This window comes from Coturnix japonica, chromosome 4 (genome assembly GCF_054131305.1).
Source record: "Coturnix japonica strain WE chromosome 4, WE-NBRP24, whole genome shotgun sequence".
NCBI lineage: Eukaryota > Metazoa > Chordata > Aves > Galliformes > Phasianidae > Coturnix > Coturnix japonica.
This window is the reverse complement of record NC_140666.1, coordinates 75,745,745-75,766,846: the sequence shown is the minus strand read 5'-3', so window position 1 is coordinate 75,766,846 and position 21,102 is coordinate 75,745,745. Positions and strand designations below refer to the sequence as shown.

The window sequence follows — 21,102 nt, the reverse complement described above, 5'->3', positions numbered from 1 at the left end:
CAAGTTAATAATGGAAATGTACTTGAAAAGAAAGAAGAGGGAAACTTCCACTGAATACATTTACTCTGCCAGTTTTTCCTGTTTGACATTTCTTCTTATAAAGGACGCTTTTTCTAACACATAACAAAAGCTCTACAAAGGAAAACAAATTAATCAAAATAGTTCAGCAAAGCAACAGATGACACCTTAAAAAAGGAAGAGTATTAATAACCATAAATATAAGTCACTGTATAATAACAATATGCTTTATTTTTAGAACTTGAAGATCCATTTACTGCAAGCAGGAAAAAATTACTCATGTAACTACACACAGTTACTGTAATTACAGTGAAAATCACATGCTGTGATAGGACTGATTCCTTGTGATGTGAGTGACCTTTTGCTATGAAAAGCTGAGAATTTAGGAATTTGAGTTAAAAATAAATAAATAAATAGAAAAGCTTTCAAAGTACTTGAAAGGCCAAATAAATACGCCCTTAAGTTGCCTAATGGATGGAGCTTGATACTCATATTGGGGAAGCAGGTAAAATGTGACATTTTTAGATTAACTGTTTTTAGTGTGACATTTTTAGATTAACAATTTAAGTTAACTGTAGCTTTGAACAGTTGTGAACACAAATTCCGGCTAATGCAATGGCTTGTAAATGCTGACACTTGCAAGTGCAAACACTGATATTCATGTCTTCCTTTCAGAACCTGTGGCTATGCAAAGCTGTTTGTAGGTCAGTAAAGCTCCTGTTTCAGAAACATGGTTCTTCACTGAATATACATGCATTTCCTCCGTTCATTTACATTCCTATAACTTATGTAAATCGGCGACTAAAATTCTCAACAAGGATTTTAACTTCACTGGCTTGTCTTCAGTAGGATAGCACTTTGTTCAACAGAAAAAGTTGTGAAATCATCAGTTGAGCTTGCATAAATGAAGCGGCAGCAGTGGTTATCTTATCTCAAACTTCTACTGCAAGAGGTATATAACATGCTCCTACTCCTTACTTAAACATGAATCATGGCAGTGACTTCAGTATCTACTGAAATATAGTAGACAAAGAATGAAGTTACATTCATCCAGTTATATTATCTCCACACCAAAAACATCTCATCTGGCCGGTTAAACTACAAAGGTCAAAGCAATCTGTGAATGTTCATGTAGGTACACCCTTCATTTGCATCCCAATCACTTTTTATTATATAATGCTACAAGTCCCTTCCTTGGCAGTATCTAAAGGTCATATTTTAAGATGAATGTGAGTAACTGCTTAGTAAAGCACCAGCTAATTCTAATCAGAACGGAAAAGAATCTCAATTTACAGTCCTAAATCCTAAACATTACTTATTCTCCTGTACACATCTCTCTATACTTTAAAGCACTCATTTCAGTGTTTGTTTTCCTCCTTCAACCAAAAAGCAAACTTACTTTATACTTTATTCATTGAAATTGTTAGGGTTTTTTTCTCCTGAATAGTAACTACAGATTCTTAGTAGGTGTAACCAGTAGTAACCTAAGTTACTAGAGCAAAGAAAAGTTCTGCAGCAATCAAAAGCCAGCCATTTCCTAACAAAATTAACTGAATTAAAACATAGCTGATTTACACAACAGTGATCTATTTTCAGCTGCTTATCTCTGTAGTGATCCACTAATCCAAAAAGCTATAATAGAAGTAGGTCTTATCTTAATAGAAGAATCCCACAAGAATCAAGATTCAAGATAATTCAGGGCAGCTTGACTCTAATCAGAAAACTTTCCACTCCCCACCAACTACTGCAGTTCAAAAGCAGCTTGGAGAGAAAAAAACCAACAAAAAAAGTGAATTGTTATCTAATCTTTTTCCAAAATAACTCAGCCTCTATTAAAGAACATGTTAATGAAATTGCACATAATGGCACATGGCAACCCAACTCATAAATCACCAACATCTTCTAACCAGGTTAATGATGACTCAGTAAAAGGATCTCAGAGATATGGAAAGTTATACCTGAGGAAACCTGAAAGATTCTAAAACACAACAAGCACCGTCTTCACTCAGAAAAATCAAACGCATCAGTTTAATAGTCTTTGTCTGAAATTTAAGTAATATTTCAAAGTGTGCATTCATATTGACTCTATCAACACCGCTATGATACTCACTAGAGAAAACAGTAATAAACAACGTGTTTTCTGGTTAAGTCATTTAAAAAGTTAGGAGTACTGAAGGGAAGATCTGTTTCAGAAGTAGTCATGCACTTCAAGGGCTGGTTAGAAATGAAAGCAACTAATTACTGTATGAAGATATGCTCTAGATAACAAAGGAGTATGAAGAATCAAAATGAAATGAATTCTTCCAAATTCTTCTGTCACTACAGTTATGAACAAAGGTCCATTCACAGCAAGGATGCTATATTTGATATCTGCTTGTCTTTCACAGCAATCATGGCTGTGACTCCCAGCTTTTCGTATCAAAGGACCCCCACTGTCAACTTCAGCGTATCACCCAGACTAACACATACTTTTTTTTCCTTCTCTTTTCTTCATTTGTGCGTGTGTGTGGATAATACTGTATTTTTAACAGCTAATCAGCTGCATGGCACTTACAGATAACAAAAGCCAAAATCAATTCGTTGATCAAAGAGCTGTCACCTTTCACTTTTTGCTTTCCTTTCTACTTCAGGAACTTCACATGTGAATATTTCTGGTCATTTCTGACAGATCGTTGAGAAATATTCCGACCCCCTGCATACTGACAAGCTGAGGGCAACAACACAGGCCCCTCTTTTTTGGTCTTCCCCTTTCCACTGACAGGCCCTTACTGGGGTACACTCTAACCTCTCAAAGAAGCCCCTCCATCAGGCTTAAGTGCTGTCAAAGTTTGCAAAGGCAACAGTCAAACTGTTGTTCTCAGAACAAAAGTACATTCATTTAGAGCATGTCTAGAGGAGGGCCACAAAAATGATCCAAGGGATGGAACACCTCTCCTATGAGAACAGCCTGGGAGATCTGGGGCCGTTCAGCCTGGAGAAGGCTCTGAAGTGACCTGACAGCAGCTTTTCAGTATCTAAAGGAAACCTACAAGAAAGAAAGGTACAGACACTTCAGCAGGGTCTGTTGTGATGGGACATGGGGAAATGGTTTCAAACGAAAAGAGGAGAGATTTAGATTGGGTATAAAGAAAATGTTGTTTACAATGAGGGTGGCGAGACAGCGTTAAAAGGCTGCCCAGAGATGTGGTGGATGTCTCATTGCTGGAGACACTCATTCCAGCCAAACAAGTAAGCATATTAAGCCAGACCCTATGCTATAGTCACTTTCCATTAACTTTCCTTCATGTGACTCAATCACACTTGGATCTCCCATAGTAGTACAGGCTCCCTAAAATAAGATCACAAGTTTTCGGGCCATCACTGATGAAAGTGTTACTGCACATCATCGGTTAGTGTCTCAGGAAGAAAAGAAAAACAACTCATAAACCCTCCCTGTGAAGAGCAGCAACACGTTACTTAGTTTGGAAAAAGCTGCACATCCTGCTTGAAACTTGTTATTCAAATGGATGAGCTCCACGTAGGAACAGCACGCCTCAACGTAAGCCGAAGTTAGGTCGGAGCTGGGAGCACGGGGACAATGCACGGTGAGAAGGGACCACCCCGCACAGCGCTTTACAAACCGCTTCCCTTCCCCCCTCCATCCCAAAACCACCACCCCCGGTACCGTACTCACAGCGTGACCGTCCGGTTGGGCAGCGCCTCGGGAGGCAGGACGTGAGCGAGCTCCAGGTTGCTGCACACCACCTTCACTTCCAGCGGGCCGCCAGCCGCCGCTTTGCCGGAGCTTTTGGGGCGCCCGTCGTACTTACAGCCCGGGGGCAGCGCGGTGCCGCCGCCCCTCAGGGCCGCCAGCAGAAGGAGCGCGGCCAGGAGGCGCGCAGGGCGGCGGGCACGGGAGCGAAGTGGGCGGCACGGAGCGCGACGGAACGGGGGCAGCATGGCGCTCGGGGCCCGGCCCCGTTCCTCCCGGAGGTGCCGGATGAGGAGAGGAGCGAGGAGGGAGCGCGGCTCGCGGGCCCTCGCTTAGCTCCGCGGGGGCGGCGCTAGGCGCGGCCGCAGCTCCGCCGCCATGTGGTGCCGGGGGGTGGCGGGCCGGAGCTGCCACCGCCGTACCCGCCCTCGTCTTTGTGTCGGGGCCGGGAGCCCCGCGCAGCGGCAGCAGCGCCGCCTTCCGCCGCTGGGAGAGCCCCGCGGCTTGAGCGCCCGATGGGCCCCGGCCGCGCTGCGCAAGCGCCGCCGCCGTGGCCGTCCTCATTGCGCCTGCGCGTCGCGGGCTGAGGGGGCACGGTGGAGCGGTGCCGCTCCATGGAGGAGGGAGGTGATGGCTGCGGCCTCGTGAAATGGGGCTGAAATGGCCTGGGTGGATGCTCTGTGTGCACGGTGTAGTTTGCTGCCCTGGCGATGACTCTGTTTCTGTCCGCCTTCGTGTCCCCAGCTCTCTGCGGGACGGTGATGCTTCGTGGCCCATGTTCTCCTTGTGCAGCAATGCAGTTTGCGTAGCGTCCTTCAGAATACCCACTACGCCACAGAAACACAGTACTCTATGTTGGCCATAACAGCTACCAAAATGAGGCTAACAAAATCTTTAATGTACAGTTTCTTTGATTAACTTGGAACGCCTCTGATTAAATGCAGCCTAGTTTTAAATGCAGCCTAATAAAAGATACAGGCAAAGAATCGCAACTGTGGATGGGGCAGGTGGAACAAGGCTTCAATAACAGTATCACCATTACTTGGGCATGTTGTAGATACTCTTTAGCTACCATGCACCTTACCTACCTTTGTGTTTTCTCATTTGTCTGGCCTCTCACATGAAATGAAGCCTGTCCCACTTAATGAAGTTGTTGACCAGCATGCACAGGCTATGCCTTCTTGAGCATTAGCATTAGTCATGGAGTCACACAGCAAGACTGACCTGATCTGAATTGAAATGCCACACCAAAATTACACTTGAGTTAAATTAGGTCAGGGCACAAAATATAAAATGGATAATATTCAGCTCTTATGTTGCTATTGTGCCAACTATAAGAATATATATATATGTTTAGCATATAGCTCAGCAGTAGAAAGTTAATTCTTCAGCTTAGGCCTTTGTTTTAAACAAATTCAAGCTGCAAGGTGAAATTCTATTGGATCAACGCTTTGCATCATAGAATCCCATCACTTTTGGTCTAGCACCAGGAGTTTCAAAATAAAATATGCTCTATCAAAACCTTGAAGGTTTTAAGCAAAAGATATTCTTGGAGGCTTGTGCTTTTACCCTCTTTTTTCCTTAGTGCACATACTACAGTTCCATTCTGTGCTAAAGATTTGAGAAGATTATTTTGGAACTGTAATATACTCTGGTCAAGTTTATTAGATCACTACCTGTATTGTAGTTTTGGTCTAAGGGTGTAAGGATGAGATTATGTTCTGCAGATGCTTCAAAAACAAAGAAGTCCCATTCCTCTTGGATTTTCCATCCCCCTCTAGCTTTAGGTTATATATCCTGTCTCTTGCTCTACCTGTGGTAGTAATCTGATTGTACAATGAACAGATTCAACTCAACAACTAACCATTAAAAAAATAATAATAAAGTAAAATCTTTTTTTTTCCTGATTTTCTGTCGAGTTATGTAGTGAGTCAGCTCAGGACAGGATTAAAGTAGTAGCTGGAGCAAGGTGAGAACACTAGCAAAGGGAGTGCAACCTTGGCAGCAAAGTAAGCTGGAACTTCAGGAAAGACAAGATTTGTAGGGGAAGGCAATATCTTTTATTATAGGAGCTGATATATGTGCAAAAAGAGAAGGCAAACAGTACCCGAGACTCAAAGAATATAGCCAAAACAGCAACTACTCAGAAAATATCGTATCTTTCTGCAATTTTTTATTATTTTTCATGAACTGAAGTAAACCCTCTTCTTTCCCTCAATCTCATAATTTCCTGTCAGTGTTGGTAATCCTGTTGTTACTGGCAGTGCTTTACTTGAGGTGACACTTAAACTTTTTTGAACGTGTTTTGCTTCCAGATTGTGAACAAGTACTTTCTGTGCTTTTCTGTTGTTTTCCTCACCTTCATTAAATTACCCCTAATATGTTTTGCTTTGAAAATTAATTTTCCCTCTGTTCATTATGTAGTGATTGCTATAGAAAAAAAATAAACAACCTACCACATTTCATCTCTTTCCTTAATGGATTGGGATATCATCAGTTATGTTTTGTTAGCTACAGCAATCACCAAGGAAAAAGAAGCATTTGGTTGCCCTTAGCTATGTCTGCAATACTGTGGTTATTTATTATTCCAAATAGACAGAGGTGATGATAACTGCTGGCAAATGCTGGCTTGCTATTAACCACTAAATCCAGCAGGCACAGAGTTGCCTTTATACAGCAAGTACTTCCTACATACCTGCAGGTTGTATTATTACATTCTTGCCTCTGTCAGTTCACTTGGTTAGACCAAGTTCTGCTTGTGACAAATATAGGCATTCCCAGACATGTATCTGTTTTGATGTGTTGGATACAAAAAACTGGACACTGCTCTGATCAGGGGTTAGAGATCTTCAGCATCAGTAATTCTACAGGATAAAGTATAGCTTTTAGACTCGGTAGAGAAATTCAAAGAAAAACTATCTTCCATTTACTTTACCTAGTTGTTCCTTTAAGTAGACTTGAGTATTCCAAGAATGCTTTGGCGGAACCCCAAATGTTAGTTGGCTTGTTTGCAAACTTCTTATGGAAAACTTTTTGGAACTGCATAAAAGGAGACTGCTCTCGAAGTTGTTTACTTAGAAGTCTCTGGTTTTGGTTTGCAATAAATCCTGAGTTAGGCCACAATTTCATAGTAAAATTTTATATGTTAAAACCTGAAATATCACCATATGCAATTCTGCAGAAAAACAACAACAACAACAAACAGCTAGGCCCTGAAGAGTTTCATGCTCGATTTTCTATATTTTCTTTGCCTTCAGTGAAGAAAAAAAACCCCATATCTGTCGGTTCATACAGGGACTTCATTCCTCCTCTGCTGTTTCTAGTCTGCAATTGTAGTTCAAACACTGGCTGTGGAATACAGTCTCATTGCTTAATTTTTCAAAACAGTATATGCTGCACAGAAACATGTAAAATATGTTGTGCCATTTCCCCTTATAATGTCACCACAGACCTGCTAAAGAGTCTCCTTCTATCTTGTAGGTTCCCTTTAGACACTGAAAAGCCACTATCAGGTCACTTCAGAGGTGTTACATCCTTTGGATCATTTTTGTGGCTCTCCTTTGGATGCACTCCAACAGGTCCACGTCTCCCCTGTACTGAGGACTCTATATCTGGATGCAGTACTCCAGGTGAATCCTCACCAGCACAGAGCAAAGGGGCAGGATCACCTCCCTTGCACTGCTGGCCACGCTTTTGATGCAGCTCAGGATATGGTTGACTTCTGGGGCTGCAAGGGCACATTACTCAGCATTAATAAGCTTAGAGGCTTCCAAGCACTAAGCTACTAATAAAAATGGAAATAAACGTTTTTCTTCTATTCCTTGTTATACTTTAATAAATATTCTAATAGATATTGGACAAAGAATCCAAGCACACAGATATGGGGGGAAAAACTAACAGGGAAAACACTAGCTGAACTACTTAGTTACTAACACATCAGTGCTTATTGCTGAAAACTAGGAAATGGTATTCCAAGATGAAGGTCATTATGTCTAGCCAGATAGATGGGGATTTGCACTGTTGTGTGAACAACACATGAAAGAAAAGCTGTTTTATGCTTAAGCATTTGAATGGTTCAGAAGTTGAACTTCCTTAACATTAATACTTTGAAGAATTCCCTTCACTCCTAATTCTTATTACCTTAGATTTTACAGTACACTAACTCTAGAAAAGTCTGAATTTTATTGGCTGCATAATGGCTCCTGAAACAAGAGATTCTATTTCTTTTCCATTGCAAATATCTAAAATTGAGGCAGAAAACCCTGAAGGGAAAAAAGTAAAAAGGTGAAAAGCTAATGTGGTTGTTAAAATAAAAAGCTACATTGGCCAGAGGCAAGAAGTCTTGGGTACCACACTGACTGTAGCTCAGTGTCCTGCAGTACCATGCCAGCCTGTGGGCAACACATAGAAAATGAAAAAGGGAAAAAAAAGTAAAATGGGAGGATAATGAGAAGCACATCTAGGCTCAGAGGTATACCTACACCCAGGTGATGGAGCAGGAGCTACAGGCATGTTGATGGCAACTAGTACCATGTTGTTCTTTTGACAAAAGCTTGATTTTTGTTGCCAAGTAACCAAGATGCATGTATACCCTATATTCTATAAAGACACATGGCACAGCTAGTACCACACAGAGATGTGAAAAATGCAGAGGTGGATAGGATGTGTCTTAACCATGATACTCCTGATCTCAAACCTGTACCTTTCAGCAGGTGGAGCCACAGCAGAGGTTATAGCATGCCTGTCTGATCTCAGAGCTACCGCTCCTGTCATCAGAGAAGTGTTCTTTGTGCCAGCCTCAATTACAATAAAAACATTGTCTGAAAAATCTGCAGCGAGGCTCATAAGGGTCTTTTATCCTAGTACATTTTATCTGCAGAATTTCTTTTACTTCTGGTAAGCAATCACAAGTCATAAAAAATGAAGCAATAGAAAGCATAATAAATAGCAATTAATACATCATTACAAGTTTTCTTCTAAGGAGAATGGAAGTGGGGAAAAACGCATTTTGATGTCAACAGCAAAATTTCTGGATCCTGCTTTTTGGATACTTCATCATCCTGACACCTATTTACTTTCATAGGCATTTTAGCAGTGAAGTCATCCAGTGAAAACTTTTTACTCAAGCAGACCTCACAGACTATCCACATTTTTGTTGGTTTGCAACTGCTGGATTTTATTGTGATAAACACAGCAAAATAAACACCTCCCATGTTCTGCTTTGCATTTCTTTGAAACTTTTTCAATTGAGATTTAAGTATTTAATTTAGACTTCATAAAACTGTTAAAATATCTAAAATAAATAGCAACTACACACTTAAACATATTTGCAGAGTATTGTGGCTATGCAATGGGTCCATATCAAATTCACAATTATGAATCTATTACATAACTTTTAATCCTTTGTGAATATTTAATAATCAGTATTCAAATAACATGCATTAACTGTCCTATTAAATCTAAATTAACTGTGGCTCAGGGAACATCAGTTTAAAAGGTTACCTATTTTCCCAGCAGATCTGATCTTTGTTTCATATTTTTTCATTAAAATTAGTGTTAAAGACTGAGTAAATTTATTTCATTTAGAATACTTACTTACTGCTGTGGATCATGGTTTGCCAAGCTCCTCTGCTAATAGCAGTATTAGAGCTTTTCTCCCATTTCCTTCCATCATCATTAGCAGTACCTGGAGATAACAAAACATCACATATTTGTTTAGGAAAGTTAGTCCCTTTTGACTGAAAGAACTGACATTCATCCAACTGTCACAGTCACTGAGTCCAAATTATACTGTGAGATACGCATATTGTGAATTTAAGAAATGGCCATCTCTCAGAATGAGATGTAAGGCTAAAAATTTACAGAATATTTTTCCCCTCTAAATGAACCAGGATCACCGCAGAATTGATCAAATAGTAACTTTGTCTCTTGCAGTCTACTGAATAACAAATTTGATTAGATTCTGCTTTTTGCTAAAAGACTGCATAGCAATGAGCAATAACTGGTGTCAGAGTTCTGATCTGTGGACTAAGATGTTTCATTGGAGAAAAGAACAAGATTAATTGCAATTAATGTTAGTTGTTGTGTCATGTAGTCTAACATATACTACAAAAAACTATTAAAAGTCTTTATTGACCTCAATAAATTGTATCCAATGGAAGCTTTCAAAGAATATTTTTCAGAAGACCCAGAGCTGGAAAATTCATTGCTTCTCTTGGAAAAGTATTCCCTTCAGGTTGTTCTGGACATTAGCTAGTTCTGTACAAGTTCTTATCTAAGTTCCATGCAAGTGGCTCTGCTACAATCCTAACAGATCTGAATTGTTACCCTGAACTTCTTATCCATCACATCATGCCCCATTATTTATTTCCCAGCTTAGAATGAAAATATTATGGAATTTTCCAGAATGAAGTCTCTCATAAGAGACACTAGAAACATCTTACCGTAAGAAAACTTCCGTTGCATTATTTATTGAAGACTTAATCCAAATAACATGTATCTTAATTTTAATATGTAGCTCAGATTTCTTTTAAATCAGAATTATGTTTGGTAAGGTGTTACAGCACTCTGAGAGAAATTATATCTCTGAAGTTGACTCAATCATTCAAACTTTGTGTCAAGAAAGAATGAGCTCAAATGCACTTAGGAGGTGTACTTAGAAAATGGCAGATGTTAATTTAGAATTTTTTTCCTGTTGAACAATTAAATTGCGTGTTGACTTTCGCTATGCTTTTCCAGATTAAAAGTTTGCACAGGTCATAATGCTTTGAATACTTTCACAACAGTAATACTGCATCTGTTCTCTGAAATTTGTTCAGCTTTGAAAGACATATTAAAGTGTACTTCTCTGAGTAAGAGCTATGCTTAGCAGACTCTCCTTGGAATCTCAGCTGCAAGATAATTGAACATTGCAAATATATACATATATATATATGCTTTATAGATGTATTTCATTCTTCATGGTCACAGTGATGAGTTAAAAACAAGTGTGTTCTTTTCACAAGGCACAAGACTTCCAGATATGAAATATGCAGTTTTGAACTGCATTTTCTCCATTCCTTTGCAGGCCTGTTATTTCATTATGTAATATCCATTAGTTCCTATTTTCCAGCATTTTACATCTGGGCTGTATTCATTTTAAGTTTGTGATACCTTGTTGTAGGTTTTCCTCTCACTGTAAGCCAGGTGTATCAAACTAACTACCTGTTGCTGGCACATAAAGTCACAAAGCAGGATGGAAGCTGGCATGAGGTGAGTGGGAAGGATTGCTGTAAAAAGCCCATTCCTGGAATGCCAATTGGCTTTGAGCTGTGCGGCTAGCTTCAGGTTTGATGCATAGATCTTAATATTTGCTGCAGGAATAAAATAGTGTTAGTGAGAGCTCTTCCCTCTAGGGTTATGATCAGCCTGTGTGCTCTTTCCCATGAAAGCAGATATTGAGGGAGCTAATGATAGCAACTGCCTTGAAAGAGTATGAGCTTCCTAATCTTGTCCAGTCTGTGGGAACAGGGAGTGTTTAAAAAGAGTTAAATTGTGTTAGCTAAAGGAGTAATATAGACAGATTTACCACCCTGTAAACTGTTTAGCTGTTTGCAGCTGAGCATTGAGTTTAAGGCCAATATCCCACAAGCTGATGAGATTTAAGTAATAAATGTCTTTGTGGATCAATCCTCAGCTACTTAAGAACCAAATATTTTATATTACTCTGCCCTTTCAAAACAGTGCCCATATTCTTTGTCTTGATAGGACTTAATTTTTCTCTCACATGAAGCCAAAGATTACATCATCTCTGGCTCTTGGCATGCTATTTCTTACTGTTCTGCTGTAACACTAATGTTGTAGCTCCAACTCTACTTTGGCTAGAGCAGTGTTCTTTAATTTCAATTGATTCATGGTCCAAAAATAATAAGCAAAAAGCAGTGTCAACATTTTACTTTGCTGAACTGAACACATGCTTGCAGACAACAAAAAATACAGTCGACAAGAGAAGGCACGGCCTTGTGAGCCAAAGGTGGAGTCCACTTCTCTTGAACAGTTTGAGTAGAACTTTCTCCTTTGCTCACTGAAGTCATTTATTACTCAAATTCTATCGCATTAGTCAAATGCTACAGCTTATTGCTTAGTTCAAAATCTGCCTCCATTTATTTATATGTTTCTGGAAACCAAAAAGGATTGGGGTTTAAATTATATTAAATTTTTAAAGAAGAGAATAAGTGAGGAGTGAGGAAAGATGAAGAATTACAGGCCACTAAATTTAACTTCAATACCTGACAAACAACTAGAAGAATTAGCAAAGCAAGAGTAATCAGTATATAAACAGCTTGAAGAAAATGCAGTGATAAATTGGTAGTGCATTTGTAAAAAGCACAAATGAAGTGAAACCAAACTAATTGGTTTCTTTGATAGAATAATGAATGCATACAGGTGAAGTGGTAGATGCAGAACTTCTTAATAAGACACTGATAGTGGCTGCACATAGTGTTCTCAGAAAAAATCAGATTAGATGGAATCAGCAAAAAATGAATATGCAGGTAAATAAATCAAACACTGAGAAACTTTATGAACTGTTGAGCTGATAGCTGGGAAGAGATCAAAACTATTTTAGATTATTTGACAACCTACATAGATCGATTTTGATGTGAAGGGGGTTTGGTTGAAAAAAAAAAACAAAAAAACAACACCAAAACAACCCAAACAAAACCATCCTACAATAAAGCAGCAGAAGCACCTAAATAAAGAAACCAAGCAGAACAGCAAAAATGTCATCCATTTTGGTTCCATGCCAGCAATGGAATAGTTTACATCAGCATCATTTTTCTGCTACACAGCTGAGTTTCTTTATTTAGACATATTAAATACTCCAAAGCATGTCTAAATAGAGCTTCGATTACTTCAGGATTATCTTGAATTTATTTATTGATGCTGCTTCTGTTGACTGATATTTCTGTTCATCCACCTAAAAAGGTCATGATTCATGAAATGTTTGTGCCTTTTTGTTGTGACTGAGTGAAAAGGGATGTCTAGTGGCATCTTGTCTCCAAGACCTTTTGCTCTGCTTTCTTTATAAAAGATGATAAAGCTTCTTATGTTTGTTCATTTGTTTTACCATAGTAGAAGAGTGCATTATTGGCAGTCATGCCCACCTACTCATTTTGACAACTCAGAGAACATTTTGGAAAACAGAACAAAAACTTGTTCTTGTCTGAAAAGCTGTGATGTGACAAGAGACCAAGAAACAACAGCTGATAGAGAAGGGAGATATCAATGAGATTTTTTTGGTTAGCATTATATTTGGTTAGCAACAGTAGCAAGCACATCAGCTTCCTCACCATTGTCAAGATTTTTTGTAGCTATTAGAGGAAAATAAAATTTTTAGAAGTTTAAAATAGTTTTTCAGATTCTTATGGAACAGTCTTACCAAATAAAAGGGGTAGCACAAAACTGAACAGTGTGCACTGATCAAATCTGATAAAAAAGACAACAAATGTATTTTAGATATTAGAGTAAAAATACAGTGTTGAAAGGAGGCAGTGGTTGTAGAAATGACATAAATCCAGAGCACAGACAATATGGAGATGCAATGAACAAAAGCTTTTACACAAGAAAAAGCAAATACCATTAAATGATGGAGAGTTGATTTTATGTCTGTCCATACGGACTGCTGCAATGCTTATTTTAATATATAATGAATAGAACCAATGAGATACAGGCAACAAATAAAATCCTAGTCAGTAAAGATTTTGTCACAGTAATTTCTGTACCCTTAATATAGCCCATGTTGCATTAAAGTAAATGCAACATTGCTTTTGACTTCATCAGGAATGGCTTTGCACTCATAAATGCTGTGCCTTCTAATTTCAGCAAAGTACCAGATGACTTGAATAATTATTTTTTTTAAAGGGCAAGGATAAAACATCATTAAATAGATGGGGGTTACAAGATCAAGTGTTTATATTTAAAATTATAGAAAAGTATTACATTGGGTTTCTGCAGTAGAACTATGGCATGTAAAGATACAAAAAATAAGGTAACTTTGATACCCTCCCTAATTAATGTGCATACTAGCACAATCACAATGTTATCCTAAAATTAATTTAAAATTCAAAAACTTGTAATAAAAATGAATTGATTTAGTTCCTATTTTTTTTCTTGATAACTCAATTTCTCAGTAACTCATAGGCAAATTCATTTCATAGAAAAAAAAATGGAAGCAAAGCATAATAGCCTACAGATACATATGTACATTAATTAGGTTGCAAGTACTGCTTGCTGAGAACAAATACGAAATTACAAAGGGGAAATTCTGTTTACAGTGAGTATACTAGACAGTAAATAAGAATGACTGTGGAATTGCTGTTACTGGAAACACATAGGGCTGGAGTTGATGCTGCAATGTGGAAATAGAAGCCATGAGATACAACGTGTCGCACCAAGCAGCAGACTTCTAAGACTTCAGATTCTAAGTCAGAGACTACCAAGGCATTTGAATACTCTGCCACTTAGTAATCCCACTTGCACTTCTGAGAAAGTGATGTGCCAGGAACCTTTCACAAAAGCTTATGGGAAGATTCCACCCTAACAAGTGTCTCCCTTCTTCAATGCCAGCAAATCAACAGCTTGTTTTAAAAACTGGTGTTTCATAGTAACAAACGTAGGGAAGAGTGCAAAGGTTTACAAAGTATCTAGGTTTAAACTTTCTTCTGTGTAAGTTATAATGGATACTAATACTTGACTTTCTACTCTAGAAGATCATCTGTTACAGCATACCTAGACAGATTTATTCAAAAATAACAGTATTTTCACTTATAGGAACCACACAGCATCTCATTTAGGGAGGTCTGGCCAGAGCTTATAGCTTGAAAAACATTAAGGAATGTTTCCAAGAAGATGTGGAAGGGTAGATATTTCCTGTTTTTAAATGAAATACTTTAATACATGCATGCATGTATGCAAACACATGTAAAGAGTTCTATAAGAATTTTAAATAGTATTTCAGATGTACCCCATAGAAATGCATTCAGCATTTGTAGATATGTAAGTATGTAAAACAAGATAACAAATGTTAAGATAATTATAGACATATACTTTATGAATGCCCCCCCCCAAAAAAAAAAAATAATAATAATAATAATAATACAGCATAAGAAATTTTGAGTTCAAATTCTCATTACTGATAATTACTGTTCTCTAATTGCCAATCTATAGTGAGAAACAGAGACTCCAAAACCTGAAGATTTTTAAGTGAATTATTAGCATAATTTATATTTAAAGACATATCTCTCACAAATCTCTACTAACAACTTTGTCCATCAAAGAAATACAGATTCTTCTCGTCTGTTGTAGTAAAGACTACAATACAGTGATCCATTAAGCAGTGTTCTAAGCCAAAAATCAAAGACTGTAACTAAGACCAGGTGACAGGAACAAAAGGATTTTAAACAGGCAGAATTTTTTGGTAAATGATATTTACCAAAGTGAAGTAGTACAATACGTATTACCTCAGCTTCATTTAATATTATCAATCTAATCTCAATTTGCAATCTGGAAGAAGGTCTTTCTAATCTAAATATATTTTAATCCTATTGTGGGACTAGCATACGTACATATTATTCAAGTAATGAAAGACTTTCAAAACTTCTATGCTGCACTGAAAAAAAAATAAAAAATAAAAATAAAAAAAACATGCACAGAGCTACTCACAGCCTTCATTACAGAACAAATTTAGCGCAAGAAGGAAAAGTATTACTTCTGACTTGCTCTTGAGATTCTGTTCCTTTCAAGGGGCTTCTGGTTCAGTTACCAGCTTTTCATAATTTCACTAAGCATGAAGAGACTCTGCAGGGTCTCAGCCTTCTTCAACCATGTGTACAGACCAAGAGAAAGTTCATTAGTTCCAGTGTGAGTTCATGCCTTCTGGGGCATCTTCTGAAACACTTTCCACACACACAACATTTGCATAGGTGGACGTATTGGCTCCAGTCTAGTATATCACCCTTTATGCTTCTAACTTTTAAACAGATTTCAGTGAAAAAAAAATAATAGAGAAAACCCTAAGAAACATGGAATGTTGGGATGACCTTCTCAGGGCTTGACAGCAGGCACAGGGAGGCAAAGCTGCATAAATTACAATTAATTTATTCATATCACAGGGAAAAAAGTTGTACTGAAGGTGCCTAAAAGGACTTCCACTTGTGATAAATTATCTTATGCAGGTATAGTAGGATTTAGACACGCATTTTACCATAGCATTACTTTGTATAAATAATAGCGACGAGCTAATGAAGGTATACACCCAAATTTCATTCAGGCCTGAGACTGAAATAATGTCATTGTAAACCAATAGTCTTATTTTGCCAACCTAGCCTTGCATTTGTCATTGGAAAACTCATTCATAATCCACTGTGGAATGGTAACAATTGTCCTTAATTTTTCCTGTTTGGAGGTAGCTTATCCCTCAAGATTTTCATAGTTTTAAGAAAGCTGAATTGACCAAACACCTGATCCTTGCTTTTCCCACATCTTGCCCCACCAATCTGATATGCAGCGAGATTTTACCTGATTCTTGCTGGTCATCATTTTATTTTGACTTAGAGCATAACTGTGTCTTCTTCACTTCGCATGGAATGATCTAATCCTTTGTGATTTTGGAGCTGGGTCAAAGAGCTGTAAGTCTTTGCAAGTTTATATTTCCGGCTTAAAATGCCTAGGGTGCTTGAGCTGACATTCTGTACATCTGCCTTGCTTAGGTTGCACTTATCAGCGAAACACCCTTATTCTCAGCATTTGTACTCCAGATAGTCTGGCAAGTCATTGTATTCATACCTTCAGAGTGAGCTCCAGTTTTCGTAGTCTTTTTTTCTAAATAGGTTATGCAATATCCGGGGAACAATTCTGCCTTCATAATCAATGCCCATGTTGATGACTGTATTGTTTATGAACCCCACCTAATGTACAGTCAAGCAGTATATTATACAAATGTGAAAATAAAACGCTTATTTTAGGGTCTTACAGATGCACAGCTGAAGACCTCCTTCTTTTCCTACATGCAAATGGTATTAAAATCACCTTTTCAGCAACTAAAGAGTATTAGGTAGAGTCCCAGTTAAGATAAATTTACCTCAAAAATGCATTCATCACCCTCTTCAAAAGTAAAGCCCCAAAGCAAAATGCACATAGTTGCCAGAAGCTTTATTTTAAGCTAAAATTAGCCATGCTGATTAAGTGGATTTTGCATGACCTTAACTATTAATCCCTCATATTGGTCTTCTTTTATTTGAAAAACCTTAGAGGTACCAATAACATAAAGGTTTATAGAGTCACTTTTTAATACTACTTATTTAAGATTTAATCCTTTGTATAATGGTTAACATTGGCAACATCTTTTAATAGCCCAAGATTTCTAGCGTCCACTTGCCGAACAAAACAGGCATTTTAAATTCCAAGGAAATAATGGCAACAGCCACAGAGCAGAAGAACATTGGTCTAAAGAATTTTAAAAAGTATTTATGACAGATAGAACTAGAGTAACAGCTTGCTAATCCCTTGTCTTTTACCTACCTTTAAGCAGCGTTATTTTCATTGTATTTTCTCTCCCTAAGGACTGAGGTATTCATTTTCTAACAGCTAGATTGTTGTTTTAACAGACCAAGCAGGACATGCATTAAGTTTTCCAGTGAAACCAGTATGGAATTTGATCTGGAGTCTCTTTTTTAAAGTAGTCGTTGTTTTACTGCATCTTCCTCTCAAAAGGTGTGATAGAACTTAATCTTGGATTGTTCTGTTGATGTAGAAGATAAAATAAATTCCTGAATTAAAAGTTGGAATTGCTCTCATTCTCAAATCAGTACAAGGGGGAGTCAGATTGCTCTTTGTGGTGAGCCACTGCAAACATTGTTTGGGGCTGGTCCTGCTAACAGAGGATGGATGCTATCCCTGAAGATTAATCTAACATGTTTTGCTTCAGATTTGCTTCAGGCTAAGAGTACAAATGTTGTTAGTTACCCAAGCTCAGCTGACACCTGGAAGCTCATTAGTTTACAATAATTCCTTTGTGTGTCCAAGCCCTACCTTTGCATAGCACAGCATTTTCTCTTCTGCCTTTTTGTACAAAAAGTAATCAACCATCACATTTTGTAATAAATGGCACTGTCTGAGATGGAAGAGAGAGTGGCAGCCACAGAGATCCCACTTTTTTCACTTTAGAAATGCTTAAATCAAAAAATGAATAATATAGGAAGCTTGTAATTGTGGTTCACACCTTTCTTTTGCCAGTCAAATGATTCAAAAATCAATTGTAAAACAAATTATTAATTAAGTGAGCGATAAACATCTTTACTTTTTTTTATATTATTTAGGCTTCTTTCTTTCATGTTCAACCAATTATTCATTAATTATTTTAAACTTCACTTCATCAGTAATGAAGTCAGAGCAGCTGACAGTTGTGTTTTGTGTTTATATTTGATCAATACAAGCAACTGAAAACTTTCAGATCATTGATTGTGTCAAGTTCTGCTGAGTAATTGGCTAGTAAAGCTGGATATTTGGAAACTGATGATTTAGTGGTTCAAGGGTCAGTTCAGCAAAGCACTGAAGTTAGCTAAATGGGATTTTATTTTTCTCTTCTTTTTTTCAGTGGGAGGTCTTCTGAATGATCCATGATCTCAGCTGCAGTCTTTCTAGCATTTTTCCTCTGTTAGTAACCAATTGTTGCTTCATAGATCACCTTGCTCAGTTGTCTGTACTACATTGCAACTAGCAATGGTGTTTCAGACAGAGAGTACAATGACATCTATAATTTCTTTAATGTTTTATTTCTGTCCTTTCCAGTTAGGACTGCCAAGTTTTTACCTTCATAGTTGAAAGTTGTTAGATGTGTTCACTGGCCGAAGTTTACCTACTGTTTTACATTTCAGCAAAAAAACAGTCATGTAAGTTTGTTTTTTTGTTTTTTTTTTGTTTGTTTGTTTGTTTGTTTTGTTTTTTTTTCTCTCATGATGCATTGTGATTATTTTTTTTCTTGTTGAGGTTTATGTAACACCTATAATTGAAGACTTAGAAATTTAGCTTGGAATAGGCACCCCTTTCAGTGCTGTATTAACAGTCTATTCCTATTTGGTACAGTTATATGGATTGCTCAGACTATTTATATTTTTCAGTGATGTTGGCTGTGCATGGAAAGATGTAGAACTTCAAAAAAATCAAATGAAAATTATGAGATTGGCAATATTTGGAAACCTGAATTATTTCTTCTTTCTTTGGAGAGATTTGTGTTTCAGAATAAGTACATGCAAGCAATTATATTACTAAACGATGTAGTGACTTCACTTCAGAAACTAGCAGCTAGAAGAGATTATACAGTGGTCTAGGTAAGTCAAAGTACCATCAAGTGACGTGTCTAAAAAAGCGAGGAGCACAAGTGAACTCATGGGAGGTTGCAGGTGTCAAATGCTATGAACAGGGTAACAGTTTTACCCCATAGATTTCCCTGAGTTAGGCTCAGGTAGCTAACAGTCTTTCAGGGTATTTCCAGCCTTCACAGAAGCTTCCCTTCATTTATCATAGTGATGAATATCTATATGTACAGAAACACAGTGTGAGAAGAGTTTGTATTCAAGTTTTAATGATTGCTAAGAGGATAAATTTTAAGGTGATATGTGGACAACAGCAAAGATAAACCACAACAGAAAAGGATAGCAGGTTTATAGTGCTGTCCAATGAAAAAAGCTATTGTTTGCAGATAGGTTTGCCACATCTTTTAAAGTTCCAGTTCTTCCATCAAATACTTATCCATCCTCTGATGAGATTGTGATCACAGCTTGCTTAAACAGCAATTCCAATTATTTATTTTACAAAACCACTTCTTTCTCTGACAGATTCATGGGAGAAATTTGAATGATAAAAAGGTAATCTCAAACATGAATTCTGTAAATGATGTTAGAATTGGTTGTATGGTGAACGCAAACATTTAAGATTTACTTCTCCACAGGGTCTGAGGTATTGTAGTGTTTAATAGGCAATCATTCAACTTTTTTACTTAAAATGCAAAGGAAATCTAGTACAGGAAACTTGCCATTGCAAAGTTATGAATGAAAAGATACATTTTTAGCATCTACTCAGTAGCACATAGAAGATACTGCAAACAAAATGTTCAGATGGGCTGAGCTGAGATGCATGATTTTGAGTTTAAAGTCTTTTTTTTTTTTTTATAAAGTTCTGTTAATGTCAGTTTTTGAAGGACTATCTGAGTCCATTATTCCATTGATCATGTTTTCCGCATGCGCTTTCCAGGACAAATCAGCCCAGTAACTTATTTTAATTAAATCTAACAAAAATCTTCTAGTACATTTTTGTTTTTCTAACTGCATACTGTAGAACAAAATACCCCTCTGCATGTTTTTCAAACTCTACAGAAATTCAGTTACAGATGATAATTTTACAGACATTACAGAAGTTATAGATAGATGTTATCCTGAAAAGGACATTAGTCTGATGAAAGATCTAAATGTCTTCCTAATCCTGATATTGACTTTTCTCGTGGCTTTTAAGAAATAATTTATCTTTCCTCCACAGATTCTCTTCTCCTTCATAGTATATTTTCAGGAACAGAGAAAGAGTATCTAAGCTTAACAACACTGGAATCTTTTTGTGCTGGAAACTGTTTACTGTAGTGTAGACATTTGGTATCAGTTGTGGGGGTTGTTGTTTTTAAGGATTCTTCATCTTGAACACTTGATACTGTTATTCTGTGCTTATATTGCTCTCTTTCTGTTGTTCCATCTGGAAACTCTTCTCATTAGAAAACTAAGTGCATGTAAGAAAAAAGTTCAGAAATGAATATCACCCCTTTTTTAAAAATAAAATAATAAATAAATTTAGGAGTGAGATTAAACCAGTGCCTAGATAAATGAATGGCTGCTGTAAAGTATCCTATGCAGATAGCTAGATATTACCATAAATAAAATTTATAGTCATCACACTAACTTCTCTTAAGAAAATATTCTAGTCTTGCTTTGCCATGCTGACACTCTCACCACACTTTTATGGGAGGACAAAAGTTTTGTTTTGTTTGAACCTTCTCCTTGAAAGGCAAAGGTATGCTTAAGGCACTACGCTAGCTGTATAACAATTGCAAGCTTTATAACCAACTGCACATGACAGAGCATGCTGAGATACACATCTTGGGTCTGTTCTAGGCGTCAGTCCAAGTCTCTATGCTGTAACTGCAAGAGAAGTGCAGATATTTTTAGTATCCATAACCTACAGTCTTTAGAAAACCCTTAGAAATCTTGTCTGTAGCCTATGTTAGCTAGGAGTTGGTTAATCTTGATCCGGATAGAGCAAAAATTCCAGTCCTTTTTTTTTGCAATAACCATTTAACATCCTGTTGCAACAGT

The 21,102-nt window shown here is 37.4% G+C and overlaps 1 protein-coding gene and 1 long non-coding RNA gene across 3 annotated transcripts in view; one reads left to right on the top strand and one right to left on the bottom strand.

Annotated features, from left to right (window-relative positions):
• ADGRA3 (adhesion G protein-coupled receptor A3) overlaps positions 1-4,265 on the bottom strand; it is a 50,795-nt gene extending 46,530 nt beyond the window's left edge. The window contains exon 1 of one of the 2 annotated variants that reach the window (XM_015862794.2): positions 3,692-4,265. In XM_015862794.2, the coding sequence (XP_015718280.2) occupies positions 3,692-3,957 (266 nt within the window). In that variant the 5' untranslated portion in view covers positions 3,958-4,265. The remainder of the gene's footprint in view (positions 1-3,691) is intronic. The other variant, XM_015862795.3, reaches the window with a different exon arrangement.
• Positions 3,479-7,513, top strand: LOC146761135 (uncharacterized). The gene is made up of 2 exons (XR_014945487.1): positions 3,479-3,602; positions 7,190-7,513. It is a non-coding gene; the product is annotated as an uncharacterized LOC146761135 (long non-coding RNA).
• The last annotated feature ends 13,589 nt before the right edge of the window (positions 7,514-21,102 follow it).